This window comes from Gopherus evgoodei, chromosome 6, assembly GCF_007399415.2.
Source record: "Gopherus evgoodei ecotype Sinaloan lineage chromosome 6, rGopEvg1_v1.p, whole genome shotgun sequence".
NCBI lineage: Eukaryota > Metazoa > Chordata > Testudines > Testudinidae > Gopherus > Gopherus evgoodei.
The window spans coordinates 137,073,200-137,096,450 of NC_044327.1; the positions used below are offsets into that span (position 1 = coordinate 137,073,200).

The 23,251-nt window shown below is 49.9% G+C and overlaps 1 protein-coding gene across 3 annotated transcripts in view; it reads left to right on the top strand.

Moving 5' to 3' along the window:
* Positions 1-23,251, top strand: part of TLN1 (talin 1) — a 196,109-nt gene that overhangs the window by 55,937 nt on the left and 116,921 nt on the right. For 2 of the 3 annotated variants that reach the window (XM_030567039.1, XM_030567041.1), the window contains exon 2: positions 17,296-17,459. In XM_030567039.1, coding sequence (XP_030422899.1) covers positions 17,330-17,459 — 130 coding nt within the window. In that variant the 5' untranslated portion in view covers positions 17,296-17,329. Of the gene's footprint in view, positions 1-13,792; positions 13,907-17,295; positions 17,460-23,251 lie in introns of those variants that run through there. The other variant, XM_030567040.1, reaches the window with a different exon arrangement.

Genomic DNA, 23,251 nt, shown 5'->3' on the forward strand with positions numbered 1-23,251 from the left:
TTATCCACCTTACAACTTTCATATTCATCCCCATCTTTTCCAATTTAACTAACAGTTCCCCATGTGGAACCATGTCGAATGCCTTACTGAAATCTAGGTAAGTTATATCTACCACATTTCCTTTATCTAAGTAATCCGTCACCTTCTCAAAGAAGGAGATCAGATTGGTTTGACACGATCTACCTTTAGTAAATCTGTATTGCAATTCGTCCCAATTACCATTGACCTCTATGTCCTTAAATACTTTCTCCCTTAAAATTTTTTCCAAGACCTTACATACTACAGACGTCAAGCTAACAGGCCTATAATTACCCGGATCACTTTTATTCCCTTTCTTAAAAATAGGAACTACATTAGCAATCCTCCAGTCATACGGCACAACCCCCGAGTTTATCGATTGCTTAAAAATTCTCGCTAACGGGCTCGCAATTTCACGCGCCAGTTCCTTTAATATCCTCGGATGGAGATTGTCCGGGCCCTCCGACTTCGTCCCATTGAGCTGTTCAAGTACGGCCTCTACCTCAGTTGCGGTAATATCCACTTCCATATCCACATTCCCGTTTATCATCCCTCCATCATCGCTAGATTCCTCACTAGTCTTATTAAAAACTGAGGCAAAGTACTTGTTTAGATGTTGGGCCATGCCTAGGTTATCCTTAACCTCCTTTCCATCCTCAGTGTATAGCGGCCCCACTTCTTCTTTCTTTGTTTTCTTCTAATTTATGTGGCTGTAGAACCTTTTACTATTGGTTTTGATTCCCTTTGCAAGGTCCAGTTCAATGCGGCTTTTAGCCTTCCTCACTTTATCCCTTCATGTTCTGACCTCACCAAGGTAGCTTTCCTTACTGATCCTGCCTTTCTTCCACTCCCTGTAAGCTTTCTGCTTTTGTCTAATCCCCTCTCTGAGTTGCTTGCTCATCCAGTTTGGCCTACAACTCCTGCCCATGGTTTTTTCCCCTTTCTTGGGATGCAGGCTTCTGACAGTCTCCGCAGCTGCGACTTAAAGTAATTCCAGGCCTCCTCCGCATTTAAATCCACTAATTCCTCCGTCCAATCCACTTACCTAACTAATTTCCTTAACTCTTTAAAATTAGCCCTCGAGAAGTCGAAAACCCTAATCCCAGATCTACATTTGTTTATCCTTCCATCTAGTTTGAACTGAATCAGCTCATGATCACTCTAACCAAGGTTGTCCCCTACCACCATTTCTTCTACGAGGTCCTCACTGCTCACCAACATCAAATCTAAAATGGCATCCCCTCTCGTAGATACTTCAACTACTTGATGAAGAAATCCATCCGCTATCACATCCAGGAAAATCTGACCCCTATTATTCTTGCAAGCACTCATCCTCCAGTCTATATCCGGGAAGTTGAAGTCCCCCATAATCACACATTTCCCCTTTGTGTTTACTTCATTAAAGACATTAAAGAGGTCTCTATCCATATCCCAATCAGATCCCGGTGGTCTATAGCACACCCCAAGCACTATCTCAGGGGAAGCTCTAGTTGCTTTTTTACCTAGTGTGATTTTTGCCCAGACAGACTCTGTCTTATCCATTCCATCGCTTCTTATTTCGCTACAGTTAATTTCATCATTGATGTACAAGGCTACTCCACCACCTTTGCCTTTCTTCCTGTCTTTTCTAAACAGCACATAGCCTTCAATACCCGTGCTCCAGTCATGAGTACTATTCCACCAGGTTTCGGTTATCCCTATAATATCCGGTTTCACTTCCTGCACCAGTAACTCCAGTTCCTCCCTCTTGTTACCTAGGCTCCTCACATTAGTGTACAGACCTTTTAATTTTCGGCGTTTGGCGTCAGTGACATTCTTTCCCCCGTCGTGCAGAGACCTTCTACCACCAGCATCACCCGTTACTCTGGTTTCTACTCCACTATTCCTCCTTGGATCAATTCTTGGGACCGCAAGGGTATCCCCTCTCACTTTGTTTACTTCCCTCTCCAGGTTATATTCCGGCGTGGAGATCTCCCGAACATCTCCCAACCATCTCCCCCAACTTCCTAGTTTAAAGCTCTCTAGATGAGGTCGGCGAGCCTCCATCCTAGAATTCTATTTCCCTCCTTGCTTAGATGAAGTCCATCCTGAGCGAACAGTCGTCTATCCGTAAACGCTTCCCAGTGACCGTACATCCCAAAGCCCTCCTTATAACACCACTCCCTGAGCCATCTGTTGATCGCCATAATCTTGTCACTCCTTCGTCGCCCCGCTCTAGGAACTGGCAGAATCCCACTGAAGATCACCTGAGCCTCGATTTCTTTGAGCGTCTTCCCCAGTCTGGCATAGTCCTCCTTGATACAGTCCAGCGAGTAACTAGCCGTATCATTCGTTCCCACATGAAGGATAATCAACGGATTCTTTCCCACTCCCGCTAAGATCGTATTCAGCCTCAGGTCCACATCCTGTATCTTAGCCCCTGGCAGACAGCACACCCTTCTGTTCTCCCGATCAGGTCTAGTTACAGGCCTGTCTGCTCTTCTCAGTAAAGAGTCTCCAATCACGTAGACTTGCCTTTTCCTGGCGACAGTGCGATTCTGCGGTCTATCCCCCACAGCAGCTGGCCGCAATTCCTCTCGATTTGTATTCGCCCTTACAATCCTCCTATGGCTCGTACTTGGTGTCGCCTCCATTGACTCCTCCCCTCCTTCTGCAGGACTAGCTGCTCGCCTCTTCTTCCTCGCCCTTTCTCCTTCAGCAGCCTGCTGTGCTCCATCTTCATTTTCCAACTCAGCAAACCTGTTCCTGAGTTCTATTTCTCCATCGCTGGCCCGTCTTTTCCTCTGCCTGGTTCTCCTAGTCACATGCTTCCACCGTCCACTTTCCTCACCCAGCAGCCCCACCTCAGAGTCCTTTGGTCCTGCTTCTATCCACTCGTCTGAGCTTATCCCCTGCGCCTCATCATGTCTGTGTTCCATCATCTGCTCAAACCCCCTTCTAAACTCAGCCAGAGTTTCCACCTGCACCTCCAGTCCTCTTATCTTTTCCTCCAGCAGCTCTATCAGGCGGCACTTCATGCAGGTGAAACTCCTTTCAGGTGCTCCCTCTAGGACCATGTACATGCCGCAGCTACCGCATCCGGTCATCCTCAGTGTGTCTGCACCTGCTACCTCCGCCTCCATCGTAGCGCTCCAACTCTGTGCCTGGCAATCCACGCCTCACACCACACCGCAGGCCACCAACAAGCGTTGGGCTGCTGGCAGACCCCTGCCTCTTCCCTAGTCTGCCTTCCTGGTTCCTCTGCCTTGGTCTCCCCTGTAACCTCCCCCTGGAAACTCCCCCTTGAAACTCCCCTGTTAGCCACTCTGTTCGCCGCCTCCTGTGCCGCTGCAGCTGTCTGTGCTGCTGCCTGAGTGCCTGGCTCCTTATATAGGACCCCTAATCAGGTAAGCCCCGCCCCCAACTCGGGGCTCAGCCTCGCTCCCAGCACACAGCCCCTAGCAGCCTGCACACACACTCACTCACACACAAACACCACAATACAATCCACAAACTACAAAAACTTCGTACAGCTAGTGTTGGGCTAGAGGCCGTACCAGCGTATAACAGAAAGTGTTTATCAAAGCCATGTTCAATAACATGATTGATTCTCTTTACAAACTCAAGGCAAACCTTGGTGAGAACAGCAGTGGATTGGATCTGCTCTTGCAACATGGTTCCTGTATGTCTCACGCGACCTTGCCAAGAGCTAAAGAGCATCATATAGCTACTTTATCCATACCAGCTCTGGCAAATGGTTGGAACCCAATTAATATCAAGACAATGTAGATATTAATATTGTCCATAGTACAGGAATATTGGCATTTAGCTGTGAAAGCGGTACAGTAGCATGCTTCAGTTTCCCTTCTCTTGTAGCACATCAGGTCTGGAATGTCTTTTCTTTGGTGAAAAGTTCCAAGACTGTTTACAGGCATTAACTTGTCAAATAGTGTGTTCTTATGTATCACTCTTAACCTGTTCAAGGGATTTTCCAAAAGATTAGGCAGGTGATACATTTTTACAGTTCTTGGTAATAGCAACACATTAATTACAAAAATCACCATCAGCAATAACAAATTCATTGAAAGTGTCTATTTGCAATCATGTCTGTCATGCCACACCTTTGGCTCAATACCAATAGGGTTTTGGCATTTTAGGGTTACCCTGTGGCTTCCCTTTGCAAAATTAATTTTTGTTCTTTCCTCCTTGTCCTGAAGGCTCAAACCCTGATTTTTTATTTATTTATTTTTTTTTGCCCTGGCTGATGGGGTTGGCTCTCTTTGCTAACAACTATTAGCAAGTCCGTCTTCTCTCTGCCAGCCAGGTAATTTGCATCAACACAGACAGGAGCCTGTTCTCCAGTTTTTAGATTCTTAACTGTTACCAATTCCAAAGCTGAACTTGTAAAGAGAGATCACACAAATCCAAAGAATCTGAGGGTGAGTTTGCTTGCTCTCCCCTACATCCTTAAACATTCAACCATAAAACTGTTCTGCTGTGAAACACCTGTAACCAAATCTCTCCTCAGACCCTGAAACACAGACTGCTCACTTAAAGAACTAGCATGGAGACGTTCCTGTCCTAACACCATTGTCTTCTCAACAAGCTGGCCAAACGCAGCCATGTTATAGGGCTGTTCAAATTCCCTGACAATTTTCATTTAATCTGAGACCTTCTGAAAGGTGTTTACACTGGATCTTTCAAAAGGAAAGTCAATGGATCCATTCATAACAGAAAATTTCTGGCTGTCAGGAACTGAAACTTCCTTGATTTAAATCACTTCCACACCCTTCAGTTGCAGCAAACTGCTTGAATAGATTACCATGAGGATTCCTTTCCCAGGAGCTTCTCTAAGCAGCAATTCCCCCCTCACAGAAATTCTGCCCTTACCCTCTTCACTTAGGGCTTGCTCTAAAGGACACTTTCCTGAGCAACAAGAGACTCTTCCTGGGTCTCAGTTACATCCAGAATTACCTTTAGGCTCATCAGGCAGATTTCTACACAATCCCCTTTAAGGCAAGATTTCATAATTAAAAGGTCAGAAGCATTTTCCTTCCCTCAGGAATCTTTTCCTTCTTGCTACATGTTTCCAAACTGTCAGTAGGTACCACAGTCAGATCACCTTTATGCTCTCCTTGTGCCCTGGCTAGGATATCACCCTGGTCAGACAGAATTGCTACACCCTTTTCCAGCCACACATTAGCAACAGGCAAAATACAAGCACCAGAATTGTCTGGTCTCTGGGATTTTGCTACGACACTAACTGGATGCGACCTAGTCACAGTGCCATTCTCCCCAGCAGACGCAAACTTAGGACCATTCTCTTCCTGGGCTTTAGTTGAATCCAGAACCAACTCTGAGGCAACTGCACTATTCTCAACCCTCACAGGCTGAAAGGCAGCTTCTATGTACTCCACAGGCAAAGAAGAGCCAGAAACACATTCTCCTTCACCAGACACACAGCTTGGGATCTCATTTCCCTTGTCCCAGCACACAAGGCTGTTCACAGAGAACTGCTTGGAGACTGGGGTAGCTCCCCCAAAGGCTAAGTCAATACCCGTGACAGACACAGGCACATCTCCTTCACTGTTGCAATTCTTCGCACAGGTAAGGGATAGGGACACTCATCTTCCACTATCCTGGCCTTCCCAAACTGCTGACTAGATAAAGCCATCAGCTCACAAGGCTGCCTAGGGTCATCTAAACTTTCTTTGTCCTCCTCTCCCTTGTCCCAGCACACAGGGCTAGTTACGGACAAATACTGGGAGAGTGGGGCAGCTTCCTTACCAGGCACATTGCCACTTCCAACAGAGACACTGCCGCTGTTCTCACTGCACTGAGCTACTTCCAGCAAATCACAGTTACAGCTTGTATAAGTGGATTATTGGCAAATACCTTATTCAGGTTCATCACCCATTAAAAATCTACCCTTTTCTTCCTCAGTTAGGGCTTTAACCTTATCCTCCACTTTAATCTGCTCCTGATAAACATTTTCCTGACCAATGAGATCTTTCTGCTCTTTATTTAATTCCAGATTCACTTCTGAGACATTAGACAGACATTCAGAAACTCCATTCACAGATAAACTGCTTTTTTGCACAGACAAGCATTTGGAGAAACCCTCCTGAGGCAAATATTGCCCATAATAGAGAGAGGTTTACGATCATTACTTTCCTGTGACTGGGTACCTGGACTGAACAAAGCTTTAATATCTTTCCCAGTCAGAAGCTCCTTAGACATTAACTTCCTTACACCAGCTATAACTTCATGCTTAACATCATTCCATTCAAACTGGCACATGTAACTGCAAGCCCAATAGCAAGGATTTTTTATGAGTCTGTAAACTTGGGGCTCATATCTTATGCCTGGAGAATTGTAAATATAGTACTTATATTTTAAGAAAGGAGGGAGAAAGTGATCTAGGAAAGTACAGGCCTGTTTGACGTCAGTTGTATCCAAGGTCTTTGGAAAAATTTTTGAAAGAGAGAACTGTTAAGGACTTTGCGATAAATGATAACTGGGATAAAATACAATGTGGATTTACAAAAGGCAGATTGTGCCAGATCAACCTGATCTTTCTGTGAGAAGATAACCAATTTTCTAAACAAAGGAAATGCAGTAGATCTAATCAACATGGGAAATTGTTAGTCAAATTGGAGAAGATAGAGATAAATACGAGAATCAAAAGGTGAGTAAGGAGCTGGTTAAAGGGGACACTACAATGGGTCATGTTGGAGGGAGGTTACTAGTGAAGTTTGTCAAGGATTGGTCTTGGGAAAAATCTTATCTAACATTTCCCTTAATGTCCTTGGCACAAAAGTGGGAGTGTGGTAATAGTATTTGCGGATGACACAAAGTTGAGAGGTATTGCCAATACTGAGGAGAACCGGAATACCATACAGGAAGATTTGGATGACTGAAAAGTGGAGTATTAGAAATGGGATAAAATTAATAGTGTAAAGTGCAAGGTCATGCACATAGGGACTAACAAACAGAATTCTGTCTGTATACTGGGGACATACCAGTTGAGAGCAACAGAGGAGGAGAAAGATCTGGGTGTATTGATTGATCCTAGGATGACTATAAGCGACCAAGGTGATGTGACTGTGAAAAAGGCTAATGCGATCCTAGCATGCATCAGTCAAGGTATTTCCAGTAGAGACTGGGAAGTGTTGTTACCATTATACAAGGCACTGGTGAGACCTCATCTGGAATAATGTGTGCAGTTCTGCTCTCCCATGTTTAAGAAAGATGAATTCAGACTGGAACAAGTGCTGAGAAGGGCTACTAGCATGATCCAAGGAATGGAGAACCTACCTTATGAAAGGAGACTTCAGGATGTTGGCTTGATTGGCCTAACCAAACGAAGGCTGAGGGGAGACGCATACGTTTGGTCTATAAATACATCGGGGGGGGGTAAACACTGGGGTTATTTTAAGTGCTAGTGTTGACACAAGAACAAATTGGTATAAACTGGCCATCAATAAGTTTAGGCATGAAATTAGATGAAGGTTTCTAACCCTCATGGGAGTGCAGTTCTGGGACAGCCACCCAAGGCAAGTAGTGGGGGCAAAAGACAACTTATTTTAAGACTTCAAGCTACGTTTATGGAGGGAATGGTATGATGAGTTGCCTACATGGCATGTGGCCTAGCTGCGACTGCTAGCAGCCAATATCTCCACCAGCCAGAGAGGGGACACTAGGTGGGGAGGGCTCTGAGTTACTACAGAGAATTCTTCCCCAGGTGTCTGGCTAGTGAGACTTGCCCACAGGCTCAGAGTCTAACATCTCCTCCATATTTTGTGTCAGGAAAGAATTTACCCCCAGATCAGATTGTCAGAATCCCTGGGGGATTTTCACCTTCCTCTGCAGCAGGAGACACAGGGCACTTGCTGGATTGCACTACAGTAAATGGTGGACTCTCCCTAACTTGAAGCTTTTAAATCAAATTTTGAGGACTTCAGTAACTGAACCAGAGGTTCTGGGCCTATGCAAGAGTTGGGTGGGTGAGTTTCTGTGGCCTGTGATGTGCAAGAGGTCAAATTACATGATCATGATGATCCCTTCTGGCCTTAAAGTCTCAGTCTGGGGCAGGGTTATGTGATTTGGGGAGAGTGTGATTGGCAGGGGGTGTCGGTGTGTGCTGGGGGGTGGGGGAGTGTGATTTGGGGGGAGTGCTGTGGTGGGGGGAGGTGCTGCGGTGTGGTTGTGGAGGTGCTGTGGGGCAGTGGGAAGGTGTTGCAGGGTGTGTGTGGCTGTGGAGTGCCCTGGGGAGAGGTTTGGAAGGAGTGCTGCGGTGGGAGGAGATGCAGCAGGGTGTGTGGAGGGCTATCGGAGTTAGTGATTTGGGAAGGGATATGCGCGCACACTCCTTGTGTATTTCTCTCCCCACTCCCTGGTGACATTCCTCTGAACTAGGGTTCCTGCCTCGTCAGACCTGCTGCGAGCCAATGGGGAGCCCTGGGCTTCCAAGCAAGGCTCTCCCAGAAGCATTGCAGTAGCGCTCAGGAATGCAGCGCTGGAATGTCTCCGTGTGGGAGGGCAGGAGATGGGAGAGCTGTTCAGAACCCCACCCTGGGCCTCTCTCAGCCGTAGGGGTCCCTGGGAAACCAAAGCAGAAGGGAATTCTCTGACCCTGATCATACCAGGGGAGTGTGATTTGCTGCTCCTGGCCCTGCCCTCCTTCACCCCTTTCCAGCCTCTACCTGGCTCCTCTCTGCTCGGGCCTGTTCCTGACTTTACTGCCCAGTCAGTGCCAGCTGCTGTTCGGCCAAGATTCGACCTGCCCCTCTAAAAGTCAGGGTGGAACTCTGGGCCCCACTCTGGGCAGGGGAGTTTCTTTGCTGTTGCTCTGGGAGCTTGTAGGCCTTGGTCCTGGCCGAGAGTTCATCTGCCTGGCCAGGATTCTGCTCCCAGGAGCAAAATAAACATTTGGGCGTTTGAGTGCCTGGCTTGGCCTTGCCTGGGGCAGTAACTGGGCCTGGAAGCACTCAGTCCATCCCCCATGGCACAGGAGGTAAGCCAGGCCGTCCTCCGCCCCATGTATCATAGCGTCGGTTACCGATGGGGCTCCTTGCTGTGGGGCTGGGTGTTGCTGTGACATGCTGAGGGCTGGGTTGCCTGTGATGGGTTTTTAATCTCCTCCTGTTAGGTTTTCTCTGAGCTCCTATCCATGCCATGGTCCTGTTAGGAGAAGAGGGACCTTTCTGGGGGGCAGGGGTTAGACCAAATGTCTCTGCTTGGGTTAGCCGCTCCCAGCTCCAGCCAAACTGGTGTAACATCTCCCAGCACGGTTCTGACCAGGATTGTCAGAAGCTCCATGCCCGGCTCTCGGGAGATGGTTATTGCTGTGGCAACCTCAGTTTTTGCCATTCCCAGCTTCACTGTTGGTGCGATGTTAACAGCTGTATTTTGCATTTAGCTTCATTAGTTTTAGACAAGTCAGGGTGGGGACAGAGGGGGAGGCACCTTGCTGCAGCCCTCCAGACCTTGGGTCCCGGGCAGTGCTGCTTCAATAGAGGGCAGTACCTGGCCACTGGATTGGGGTGCAAGAGCATCTGACACTGAAACACCAGCGGATAGTTCACATGTGGCAGGCAGGAGGATCAGGAGGAGACTGGAGCAGGAAGACAGAGGGTCACCTCTCCACGACCTGCAGGCCATTGGACTCACTCCTGTTCTCTTTGGCTTGCTGGATGAAGTGAGCGAGGGCTCCGGAGAGGATGAAATGCTCAGCTGCAGCTGCTCTCACTGGCAGTGCAGGGTTTGTATTTAGCAGCAACCAGAGGCCTTTGATCAGGTGCGGTGCATCCAGGGAGCTCAGTCTAAACGAAAAGCCAGTACAAATGGGTGTGACAGACGGGGCAAGGATGAGAGTAAAGGGGGTGGGGTCCTACCTGTGCCTGGTGAGCACTGGGGACAGTGATGGTTCCAGATAACTTAAAAGGCAGCTTGATCCTTGGGCAGGGCACTGGCCTGGGAATCAGGAGACTTGGGCTCTTTCCAGCTTTCCTACTGTGGGACCTGGGCAGAGACCAGCCCCTGGCTGTGCCACCGTTTCCTCTGTCTGGTCTCTTCAGTAGCCTGTGAGCTCTGTGGGGGCAGGGACAGTCTCTTACTGTCAGTCTGTGCAGCACCCAGCACCATGGGCACATCTGGATGCTTTCCTAGCATACAGAATGCCTAGCACAGTGGTTAAACTGATGTGGTTTTAATGGGGCGTTCGCTGGCTGGCAGATTTCTTGTGGAGGTCACAGCAGTGAATCGTGTGGGTGCCTCTGTGGAAGAAAGCAGGGTCAGGGCTCACCCCTAGTAACTAACAGAGGTGCTGGGTGCTGGCCGTTGTGCTGTCTTGACGGGATTCAGGCTCACTGCAGCATGTTGGACATGGTATAAATTGGAAGTGACATTGCTCTTTTTATTTTTTCTGTCAAGCTCTGAGACTCCTGTGACTCCAAACTGGGGCAGGTTCTGCCTCTGGCTGCTCCTTGCTAGTCAGCAAATGGTGCTCGGCAACTTGCGTTGTGCTTGTTTCTCAGAGGCAGCCTGTCAAATGCCTGGAAGAAGAGCTGGTACTCCTTGGACACAGGAGGGTCCCTTACAGGTCTGAGATTGAGTCGGGGGGGAGACCTGGTTCTCCAGAGGGTGGGGCTCACTGGCCAAATGTAGAGCATTCAGCTCAGAGACTGATGGACTGGACAGCGTTACCAGAGCTTACCCAGGGACCTTCGGGTGTGTGTTAGGGCAGCTCTGACCTGTGGAGATGGGACTGTACTGTGTTTGGAGTCTGATTCCCCTGGTTGCGTTTGTCAGCAGTGCCCATCGCTGACCTGGAGGCAGGAAGCTCCATGGTGCAGGGCTGTCCTCCTTCCCCAGGTACAGGCACAACTTTTCCTTACCGCTCTTTGAGACATGGCTTACGATGCTTTGAGCTGATCTTTGACTGTAGGTGTGAGGGCATGTTCCTGGGTCTGCACGGAGGATAGTGCATCATGGCCCAAAAGGCTCTCTGGCTGCTCTCCTGGGAACTGGATTCGCTAGGGATCCCCTGTGTGGGGAGTGGGAGGAGGCTGCTGCTCTCTGCAGGGGTGTCAAAGCGTCCCTAGGGTAAGGTTAGTGCCCTGCCATCTAAGCTAAGCAGGTGAGCGCATACCAGCATCTAGATGGAAGACCAGCAGTGCGGATCGCATGTGGGTATAGTCGGTGTGGCACCAGATAGGCTTCTGCTGGAGGTGCTGACTGAAGTCCTGGTCCAGATCTCGTGGTATTGCCCTGGGAATAGGAATCATTACCCTAAATGTCCTGGCCTGATTCCAGCTGCTGAGATTCCATTTTGTCCCCCCAAATCCCCATGGAAGTGTGATTTGGATACAGGATTCTCCTTTCTTCTTGTCCTGTCTCACTTTGCGGTGAGGTTTTTCTGTGCCTCACCCAGTTGTACCCCAGCAGGTGGGATGAGAGGCAGCAGTATCCATTACTCCCATGTACACAGAGTTCCACTGTTCTCTGGGCTGAGCCCGCACGGGCTTGGGTGTGGGCTGCACAAGGCCACCCAGGGCTCTGGGTACGTACTTGAGCGACTCGCCCACAGTGAACCTGTGCTGCTGCGGCTTCACTGCTTTAGCTCAGGTCTGTCTACGTGTGGTGCAGTCACATCTCCGACTGCAGTGTAAACCTGTCCAGAGTCAGCTCTGCTCAGCATGCATGCACAATAGACAGCTCCCCCGAGCAGTGTTCCGCTTGAGAAAGGGATTTGCAAATAAATACCCCAAACCTGCCTGGGACTGACAGCATCGCTGTCTGGGGGCCAGAGCAGGGTCTTCACCAAAGGGCCTGTACTGCGCTTTGGAGCGTGGCTAAAAAGACACGCTCCTTCTGCTGAGGAATCTGGTTATAGGGGGCTGTGCAGCTTGGTGCAGAGAGAGGGAAGGCGGGGGGTGAGGGGATTACAGGGGGCTGTGTGATTGCAGAGGGAGGGAAGGCTGTGGATGTGAGGGGTTTACAGCAGGGCTGTGGGATTGCAGGGGACTGTGTAACTCAGTGGGCAGCAGGGCAGGCTGGCTGGGAGTTGCAATAGGGCTGTGGCTGGGTGGCTTTCCGAAGGAGCAGTGAATGATGTGGTGTAAAATAAATATATATAATCACACACCTATCTCACAGAACTGGACGGGACCCTGAAAGTTCATTAAGTCCAGCCCCCTGCCTTCACTAGCAGGACCATCCAAGTCTGCCTCTGGCTGGCTGGGGCCTAAAGCATCTAAAGCTACCCTGTCATACTCTTGCTGCAGGGAGAAGGATTCTCCCCATCTGCCTCCTGATGGCAGCTCTGCTCCTCGGTCCTGCCGCCAGCCACCGCTCTGCTCCCAGCCTTCTTTTGGCTGGGTTTTCCCCTCTGAATAACTCCAGCACTGCTGAGAGCTCCCTGGTAGCACTGGAATTTGGGGTGACAGTGTCCCTGCCACCACAGTAGCTGAGAAACCAAACCCTCTTGTTCATTTTCCTCTCAGCTGCTCAGGAAGCTGAGATGCAGAGAAGGTGGAGCTTCCTGCCTGTGACTTCACAGCCCTGACGCGTAGCAAAGTCACACTGGAAGGCTAGAAATAAACTTCTACGAAAGCTGGAACTCTGTAGAATTGGTTTATCCATCCCCCCTTCCTCGACGAGAGAGGTTTTCTGGCTGCGTCTGTTGCATCCCACCCCAGAAGCGGGGAGTGAGTGCAGCAGATGGTGCAGTGCCCTTGGGATGGGGTGAGAGGGGTGCTGCTGAGCTGTTGTGAAGCGAGGTGCCGTCAGTGTGGCGCAGAGATCTGTTCTCGCTCTTGTTCACTGCAGTTGCTATAGTGCCCAGTGTCCTGTTGTGCTAGGGGCTGCACGTACACGCAGATGCAGTCCCTGCCCTCAGACTTCCCCCGCGCTGACTGAAACGGTCGCCGGGTGGAGTTTGGTTCTGATGTTGCCTGCGCTGCCTTGGGAACTGAGTGCCCCTTGGTGTGGAGATTGGCTCAGGCTGGAATGAGTGCAGCACGCACAGTTATCATACAGGAGTGTCTGAGCATTGGGTCCAGTCTGGTGGATTTCCATGTGTTCCCCCATCCCTCCACTTGTCCTGTCTGGTGAAGGAAGCTGAGAGCCAAGCCAGGCAGAAGTCAGGAAATTCCACTGTTAAGGTTCCCACTATGGCCCTGGCTCTGCCGTGATGCACCTTTGCCACCTGCACTGTAGCAGCACAGGTGACTGCCTGTGTCCTCGGCTGCGCAGTGGGGCTGGGGTAGTTCCTGCGCAAAGCCTTTGCAGAGCCGTCAATCTGCCAGGTCCAGGCCGTCACTACGCTCTGCACAATCCCCCCCTTTGTGCTGTGAGCTTTTTGGGGCGGGGATTGTGGCTGTGTCTGCAGTGGCCAGTGCTTAGGTACTGTGGTGATGGGCAGTCATTTAAAACCCTATAATACCTTTCATTGCTGTGTGTTAACCATCAGCCTTCAGGCGGAACCAAGTGTTCATGTCTGCATGAGGGAGACCCACTTCCCTTTGAGCAAGTGTGTCTGTCTGCCCTGGGTGGCGGCAGGGTGCCGTTTGTGGGCAGGGTGCCATGTTTCACCCCATCTCCACTGTCTGGCCCCCAGTGCCCCCCCAGGGTTGTGGGAGGTTTGAGCTGCAGCTCCTCTCACCTGCTAATGCAGACGATTGCTTGCAGGGAGCATGTTGCGCTCAGAAGAGCTGGAACTTACCCAGAATTCAACATCTGCTTGTGGCAGGAAATCGGCAGCTGCGTATCAGAGTGGAGGGGGGCAGGGTTTGTTTGCACGCTGTTGACACTGCTCAGCGCCTGTGCACGCTGCTGGCAAAGCACGGGGACCTGCAGCTTCCTCCACACTGATTCGGCGGGCGAGCCTGACTGTGGCCAAGGAGAGGTGAGCAGGGTGGGATGCTGATTTGTGGGTCTGCGGGTTACTGAGGGCGGAAGGTACACAGGTGTGTCGCGGGAGAGGTGGTGTCATGTTGTACTATCACCAGCTGCATGCCTTGAAAAACCTCCCTGACACCCACCTCCCAGAGGTGAGGGGTGCTGCCGAGGCCTGGGAGCTCTGCCCTGCAGAGGAGCTCTGCTCCCCCAGCTGCTTGGGAGCAAGAGGATGCTGGAATCGTGCCAGCTGCTGCCCTGGGTGGCAGCTCTGTCTTCCCTCCCGCTTTCTGGCAGGTTGGGGCCTGGTGAACTTGACACTCTCTGGCGGCTGGGAGGGAAAGCGGCTCCCAGCCTCCAGCTGGGCAGGGTGTGTCTGAGGCTGAGCTCACAGTGTGCTCAGGCTCCCTGCTAAGGAAGTGGGGGTGAAGCAGCCCTGGCAGGGTCTGGAGTCTCAAGTCTGGGACAGAGCCTGGCTCAGTGGCACTGGATGATGCCTGCTTCCCATGATGGGTAGAGGCTTGGCACCCAGAGCCACATCTCCCAGCAGCCTCTAGTGATGGTCACCCTGGCGGGGTCTCTGGCAGGAGAGGACAGTTTAGCCCCAGGGCTTGCACCACCCGTGGGGGAGGCTCTAGGGTAGGTTACTTTTCTGTCCTGATGGCCCCTGCAGGTTGAGTACCCTTTTTATGGCCCCAAAGCTTCTGGGGCAGCCTGTGGAGTCCCCAGAGTGCTTCATTCCCATCTTGTCTGCCCCCCATGTGTGATGGAATCACTGGGTCTGCATCTGCTGGAGATGGGGCCTTGCTGGGCTGGCCTTCCTGCCCCAAGCCAGGCCCAGATCACCCTCTCCTCAGCCCCTCTCACAAGCTCTCTGACCTGCCTGCTCCCTTGCTGGCTCTTGCAGTCACTGGCAGCAGGTTCCAGCTCCTAGCTCCTCCCGTCCTCTCTGCTCCCTACTCGCTCTCACAACCACATCACCGCCCATCATGCCTCTGCCCCTGGCTGCCTGCTCCTTCCTCCTCCTCCCCACCCCAAAACAGCAGCTGTCTCATGCCCCACCCTGGCAGGGAGAAACACAGACCCTTCTAATGGAGTGGAGTTCGCTGGGCGAGCCCCATGGCCTGGGCTGAGCCCCAGGAGGGAGTCTGGCTCCAGGCAGCTGCTGCCTCTGGGGAAGTTCCTGGCCTGGGGGGAAGTTAACACGGTCAAGATGGGCAGGGAGGAGGCAGTGTCGGTGTCGACATACAGAATATAGCTGAACCCTGTGTGGTGTCCTGCGGCGGAGGCAGGAGCCATGGGTGTCTCCCCGGGATTTGTGTGTGTGGATCTGGGGGTAGCTCCCAGGATTTGCATGCGTGTGTTAGGGAAACGGTGTGTGTGTGTGCGGGGGGTTCTCTGGTAGAGGGGCTGTGAGGAGATCTGAGGGGTCTGTGCCTCCTTTTCGCACCCAAGATGTTTCCCCTTTTCTAACTCTCCATGTTCCCGTTAGCAGCTCTCCTCTGGCCCTGAGGCTACGTCCAGACTACCCGCCATATCGGGGTTAAAATCGATTGCTCGGGGATCGATATATCGCCTCTCATCTAGATGCGATATATCGATCCCCGAGCGCGCTTATATCGATTCCGGAACTCCATCAACCCCAACGGAGTTGCGGAATCGACAGGGGGAGCCGCGAAAATCGATCCCGCGTGGTGAGGACGGGTGAGTAATCCGATCTTAGATATTTGACTTCAGCTACGTTATTCGTGTAGCTGAAGTTGCGTATCTAAGATCGATTTCCCCCCGTAGTGTGGACCAGCCCTGAGACTCTGACCGTGAATTCCTCAACTCCTTGGCTTTCCCCACTGCTGGGTGCTGCTCCTAGCTCCCATGCCAAGCTGCTGGCTGCCCTGAGAGGGGTCAGACCAGTGCCTTAGAGGGGAAGGTCTCTGTATCGTATCCCATCTCATCCCATCCAATCCCCCCCGCCTAGGGCTGGATTGGAACAACTGTGGAATAACGCAGCCTGTGGGGAAGTGTCCCTCTAACCCAGCTGTTAGGAGTGCCTCATGCCTGAGGGTGGGTGGGAGGATTACAGCTTATTTTGATCCTATCAAATGGAACTGGCTGTTCTCATTCTCTTGGCTCAATGAGCTCTTGTGGCAGAGAATTCCGCAGGTAAACTACGCATTGTATAAAAACAATTTTCCTTGCTCCATTAAATTCACCTCCGTTTAGTTTTGGTGACTGACCCCTTGTTCCCATGTTAGCAGAGAGGGTAGTTAGGGTACTCTTATCACTCCCTCCCATCCCATCTCTGAGCAGATAGGCTTTTCTCTCTCTCTGGGTCCCTCCTTTCTGGAAGATGTGGCTGCATGTTGCACGTGCTTCAGGGAATGGGTGAGGCCACAACTCCTCTTGTTTGACTCCTGAGCACAGGTGGATGTCACAGGGAGACCTTTTCAGAAACCCCTGAGAAGGAACATGGCAGCACAGGCACGGCCTTGCTGGCGCGTGCTTTGAGCTTGGTTTTCCTCTTGTGGCTTCTGTGTCATGGCAGCTTTTATTTATAATTTGTTCCCTCTCACCCTCCCCATCTTATCGGCCTGTGCTCCCTGTGCAATCACTTCCTCCAGGATGACAGCGTCACTATCAAGTAACCTCTATAGTCATTCTCCTTCCCCGCACAGAAGGGACAGTCACTGTCCATAGCTCCCTTGGTGACCTTGGGGACATGTGCCTTCCCCTTCCTTGGACTCTGTGCTTCCATCTGTATGGTGGGGGTGATGATTCTGACTGGGGCAGATGGCCCCCAACAGCTCCCTGGCAAAGCTGCCCTGGGGTACTGCTGCAGATTTGGGGCTTCTGCTAAAACCATGCAGTCCTTATGGTTGTGAAGGACCTTCTGAGCATGGTAAGCAGCAGCCCTGCTGCCCTCACCCCACCAAGGCATGCAGGGCTCTCTGGGCCCTGGCATGAATTGGAGAAGGGCTGGATCCCTTACCCAGGCTGCCAGCTGTGTCCTAGAGAGAGTCTCTTGGGGTGTGAGCAGCTCACAGGACCCTCTGCCCCTGGAGGGAAAAGCAACCCCTATCCATGAGCCCCTAAATGAAGGGCACAACCATTGCCTGTACTTAGGGAGCCATTCCCCAGAGGACAGGAAGCAAAAGGTCACCCCAGGAGGGGGAAGGGGAAAGTAGGAGGTGATCCCTTGTTTACTGCACCCTGGTGCTGCAGGGGTCTACAGTGAGACAGAGCTCTTCTCCATGAGCCTGTGAGATTATAGCATCCTGTATCTGGCTTTCTAGGGGGACGGGGCAGTGCTGGGAGATGGGGCGATCCTCAGAACCGTTGAGGGTTGGAATTGGTCTGGGTAGCAGTAATGGGGACTAATCGGCTGTGACTTCTCTTTGGCAGGTGAAGCAGGAGCGGGGACTGTCCAGCCGCCGCCATGGTTGCCCTATCGCTGAAGATCAGCATTGGCAACGTGGTGAAGACCATGCAGTTTGAGCCTTCCACCATGGTGTACGACGCCTGTCGGATCATCCGGGAGCGTGTGCCTGAGGCACAGATGGGGCAGCGTAAGTGACACGACCCCCAGAGGCGCAGAGGGTAGAGATGGAAACGTCCCATCTGGTCCCTGTCCCCAGCCAGAACCATCGCTTTTCCAGGGGTACTTATCCCCAGCAGCGGGGCTCCCTTCCCAGCTGGGAGACCCATCCTCAGCCTGATGCATCTTGCTGCTGCTGCTGCTCCAGCTGAATTTCCCCTTAACTCCACCCATTCCTCATTATACCCCCAGATACCACCCCAAATAATGCCGCGTCTTCCTGGGACTTGACGCCCTTCAGATTCCTGTCAATGCTGTGACCTGTAGCCTGAAGTTTAGCGTTTGCAACCCCTGAGTTCTAGTCCTGGCTCCGTGACTGGCTTGGCAGCTTTGGGCAGGTTCATTCCCCTTTGTGCATGTATCCCACGTGGCATGAGTGAGAACGTTACTGGATTTTTATGGCCAGAAACAACGGTGAAACCAAGGGGCTTACCCCAGCAAGAGAGTGGGACCCTCAGGCGGTTCACACTCTAAAGGGGTCCTCTCTGGGACAATTACAGACCTCAGAGAGCGCACTGGACCTGTGAATCCATGAGAGGGTATCCAAATGAATCCCATTGGCCATTCCAGCTCCAAAGGGACAGAGGGGGAAGTGGCACAGGAAACCTTCCCCTGCCCCCACATTTTGTCCCGTAATAGTGTTCAAGGAAATCGTGTGGCTGAGAATGAGTGGGCTGTAAAAGGAGGTGAAGAGCTTGTACGTGTCACAGCTGGGGCGGTTTAGTCAATGGGGCGTACTGTGACGCTGCTACGTGGGCAAACTGCATTTCCTGGTTTTCAGCGGGGCTGAAGTAGCTCAGCTCAATATTGTGCAGGGGACAACACACCACCAAGCAACCATGATTCTGCGTTAACAGAGCTTTTTGCCATTGAATTTTTAACAGGAAAAGAGATGTGGTGGTTGTTAGCCGTTAATAGACCTTTTTAGACCATTGTACATATCAAGTCCTGCAATTAGCATGCTGAGCCAACTGCTGCTCCCCTAACAAATACATACATCAGCTGGGCCCCACTAGCCTTGTTTAAACCCTCCTCCTCAGCCATTCCTCTGACCCCTTCAGGGTTTCCCCACTCCCACCTGGCTGCTTCCCCACTTCTGTACCCAGGCCTCCCAGCTGCAAGAAGGGAACACATCTCCCTGAGGTCTTCACTCCTTCGTATACAAATGTTTCTATTACTGTTACTCCCCCCATCCTATAACCCAACTCACATCTGTGCCTAGAACAAATGGCAACTGTGTAAAAGCAGAATTATGTTGAAGTGCAGGAAGGCTGGGTGTGGGAAGACTGGGATCGACTGGTAGAGCTGTTGAGCGCGTGGGCATTGGGGTGCACTGGCGGAGCTAGGGTCGTAGGGGTTGGGGTGTGTCACAGAGTGGTGCTAGAGCCCGTCAGTGGGCCAGACCCCACAAGGGTCTCACTCTTCCTCCAGGGTAAGCCACACAGCTTCACCCCCTCATGCATTCTCAATGTGTGGATGAGACGAAGGTGTAGAGAGGAGGGGTTTAGGCTTATTAGGAACTGGGGAAACTTTGGGGAAAGGAGGAGCCTATACAGGAAGGATGGGCTCCACCTAAACCAAAATGGAACCAGGTTGCTGGCACTTAAAATTAAAAAGAGTCTTAGAGCAGTTTTTAAACTAAGGGCTGGGGGAAGCTGACAGGTGCGGAGGAGCATGTGGTTTGGACAAAGACATCCCTTAGGGTAGGATCTATTAATGGAGATTCTCTATGTCCTAGTAAGGAGGAGAGGATGGAAGATGATAAAATACAGCTAGGATCTGAAGAGAAACAGTCAAATGAAAAAAAGCCCCATTCAATTACATCATGTAATGGCAGACAGCTAAAAAGTGACAAGTTTTGGAAGTGCTTATATACAAAGACTAGAAGTTTAAGTCATAAGGTGGGTGAAGTAGAGTGCCTGGTATTAAACGAGGATATTGATATAACAGGCATCACAGAAACATGGTGGAATGAAGATAATCAATGGAATATAGTAATATCAGGGTACAAAATATATTGTAAAGACAGAACAGTCGTGCTGGTGGGGGAGTGACACAGAATCAAATGAAGTAAAAATCGTAAATAAACCAAACTACCATAGACTCTCTTTGGATAGTAATTCCACGCTCTAATAATAAGAATATAGTAGTAGGGATATATTATCGACCCCTTGACCAGGATTGTGACAGTGACTGTGAAATACTCGGAGATTAGAAAGGCTATAAAAATATAAAACTCAATACAAATGGGGGTTTTCAGATATCCCCATACTGACTGGGTACATGTCACATCAGGACAGGATGCAGAGATAAAGTTTCTTGACACCTTAAATGGCTGCTGCTTGGAGCAGCTAGTCCTGGAACCCACCAGAGGAGAGGCAATTTTTAGTCCTATGTGGGAGCACAAGATCTGGTCTAAGAGGTGAATATAGCTGGACCGGTTAATGGTAATGACCATAATGTAATTCAATTTAACATCCCTGTGGCAAGGGAAAACACCACAGCAGCCCAACACTGTAGCATTTCATTTTAGAAAGGAGGACTACACAAAAATGAGGTTAGTGAAACAAATTAAAAGGTTCAGTGCCAAAAGTGAAATCCCTGCAAGCTGCGTGGAAACTTTTTTAAAAGACACCATAATAAAGGCTCAACTTAAATGTATACCCCAAATTAAAAACATAGGAAGAGAACCAGAATGATTTAGTTGGGGATTGGTCCTGCTTTGAACTAGATACTTCCTGAGGTCCCTTCCAACCCTGATATTCTATGAACCCAAAAAGTGCCACCGTGGCTAAACAACAAAGTAAAAGAAGCAGTGGGAGACAAAAAGGCATCCTTTAAAAAGTAGAAGTTAAATCCTTTTGTGGAAAATAGAAAGGAGCATAAACTCTGGCAAATGAAGTATAAAAATATAATGAGGAAGGTCAAAAAAGAATTTGAAGAACAGATAGCCAAAGTCTCAAAAAGACTAGCAAAATGTAAATAAAAATTATGTACATCACAAGCAGAAAGCCTGCTAAACAACGAGTGGGGCCACTGGACGACCGAGGTGCAAAAGAAGCACTCAAAGACTATAAGGCTATTGCAGAGAAACTAAATTAATTCTTTGCATTAGTCTTCACGGCTGAGGATGTGAGGGAGATTCCCAAACCTGAGCCATTCTTTTTAGGTGACAGATCTGAGGAGCTGCCCCTGATTGAGGTGTCATTAGAGGAGGTTTTGGAACAAACTGATGAACTAAACAGGAATACATCACCAGGACGTGATGGTATCACCCAAGAGTTCTGAAGGAACTCAAATGTGAAATTGCAGAACTGTGATGGGTTTGGTCACAGAGACCCCCTTGGGACTATCACCTGATGTGCTGAGACTACCTCTGAGCCTGTTTTCTCTGCCAATTTGGTCTTCCAGAACCCTGCCTTGTTGAGCCAGACACACAAGTCTGCTGCAGTACAGACCCAGGATCTGAACCATGCCCCCACAGCTGCAGACTTAACTGAAAACAACTTAAAAAGTGCTCCTGTCTCCAGCACCCAGACACCCAGCTAGCTCCCAATGGGATCCAAACCCCAAATAAATCTGTTTTACTCTGCATAAAGCTTATACAGGATAAACTCATAAATTGTCCATCCTCTAGAACACTGATAGAAATTCACAGCTGTTTGCTCCCCCAGGTATTAATTACTTATTCTGGGTTTAATAATAAACAAAAGTGATTTTTATTAAGTATAAAAAGTAGGATTTAAGTGATTTCAAGTAATAACAGACAGAACAAAGTAAGTTACCAAGCAAAATAAAACAGAACATGTAAGTCTCAGCCTAATACATTTAAGAAACTGAATACAGGTAAATCTCACCCTCAGAGGTGTTCACAGACTAGATTCCTCCTTAGTCTAGGCCCAATCCTTTCCCTAGTATAGTTCTTGTTAGTTCCAGCTCAGGTGATGGTAAAGGGGATTTCTCATGACTGGCCACCTTTGTTCTGTTCCACCCCTTTTCATGGCTTTGGCACAAGGTGGGAATCCTTTGTCTCTGGGTTCCCCTCTTCCTTCTACATTGAAAAGCACCAGGTTTAAGATGGATTCCAGTATTATGTGACATGATCACATATCCTGTGAGACTTCATTACTCACTGGCTGGCACCCAGGTATACAGGAAGGCTTACAAGTAAACAGAGCCATTTACAAACTCTTGTCCTAGTTGATGGGAGCCATCAAGATTCTAAGCCATCATTAATGGCCCACACTTTGCATAATTACAATAAGACCTCAGAGTTATATTTCATATTCCTAGTTTCAGATACATGAATTATACATTCATACAAATAGGATGATCACACTGAGTAGATTATAAGCTTTGCAATGATACCTTACAAGCGACCTTTTGCATAAAGCATATTCCAGTTACATCATATCCACACTTACAAACATACTTTTATAAAAATATGGAGTGCAGCGTCACAAGAACTGCTAACTGTGGTTTGTAACCTATCACTTAAGTCAGCTTCTGTTCTAGATGACTGGAGGTTAGCTACTGTGATGCCAATTTTTAAAAAGGGCTCTGGAGGGGATCCCAGCAATTATATGCTGGTAAGTCTGTCTTCAGAACTGGGCAAACTGGTTGAAACTATAGTAAAGAATAGAATTGTTAGACACATAAATGAACATAATTTGTTGAGGAAGAGTCAACATGGTTTTTGTAAAGGGAACTTATGCCTTGCCAGTCTGTTAGAATTCTTTGAGTGGAGTCAACAAGTATGTGGACAAGGGAGATCCAGTGGATATAGTGTACTTAGATTTTCAGAAAGCCTTTGACAAGGTCCCTCACCAAAGGCTCTTAAGCAAAGTAAGCTGTCATGGGATAAGAGAGAAGGTACTTTCATGGATTGGTAACTGGTTAAAATGAGTGGGCAAACTTTTTGGGCTGAGGGCCACATCTGGTTGGGGAAATTGTATGCAGGGTTGGGGTTGGGGTGTGGGAGGGGGTGCAGTGTGCAGGAAGGGGCTCAGGGTAGGGATTGGGGCAGAGGAGGGGTGTAGGGTATGGGAGGGGGCCCGGGGCAGGGTACAGGAGAGGTTCAGGCTCCGACCCCACTTACCTCAAATGGCTCCAGGGTGGCAGTGACGCGCATGGCTGCCCTGCATGCCTGCCCTTTCCCCACCCCCGCGCTGCTCCAGGAAGCACTGCAGCCCCTGGGGGGAGGGGGCGCGGAGGGCTCTGTGTGCGCTGCCCTTGCTGTGCCTCCAGGTACCTCACCCGAAGCTCCCATTGGCCGCGGTTCCCCATTTACCGGCCAATGGGAGCTGTGGGGGTCAGTGCCTGGAGGCAAGGACAACATAGGGGGACCACAAGGATGTGGTGCCAATAGCACCACGGGCTGAATCCAAAGACCTGAGGGGCTGGATCCGGCCTGCGGGCCATAGTTTGCCCACCCCTGGGTTTAAAGATAAGAAACAGAGAGTTGGAATAAATGGTCAGTTTTCAGAATGGAGAGAGGTAAATGGTGTCCCCCGGGGGGGTCTGTTCTGGGACTTGCCCTATTTAGCATCTTCATAAATGACCTGGAAAAGGGGGTAAACAGTGAGGTGGCAAAATTTATAGATGATACAAAACTACTCAAGATAGTTAAGTCCCAGGCAGACTGCAAAGAGCTACAAAAGAATCTCACAAAACTGAGTGACTGGGCAGCAAAATGGCAGATGAAATTCAGTGTTGATAAATGCAAAGTAATGCACATTGGAAAACATAATTCCAACTAGCCAT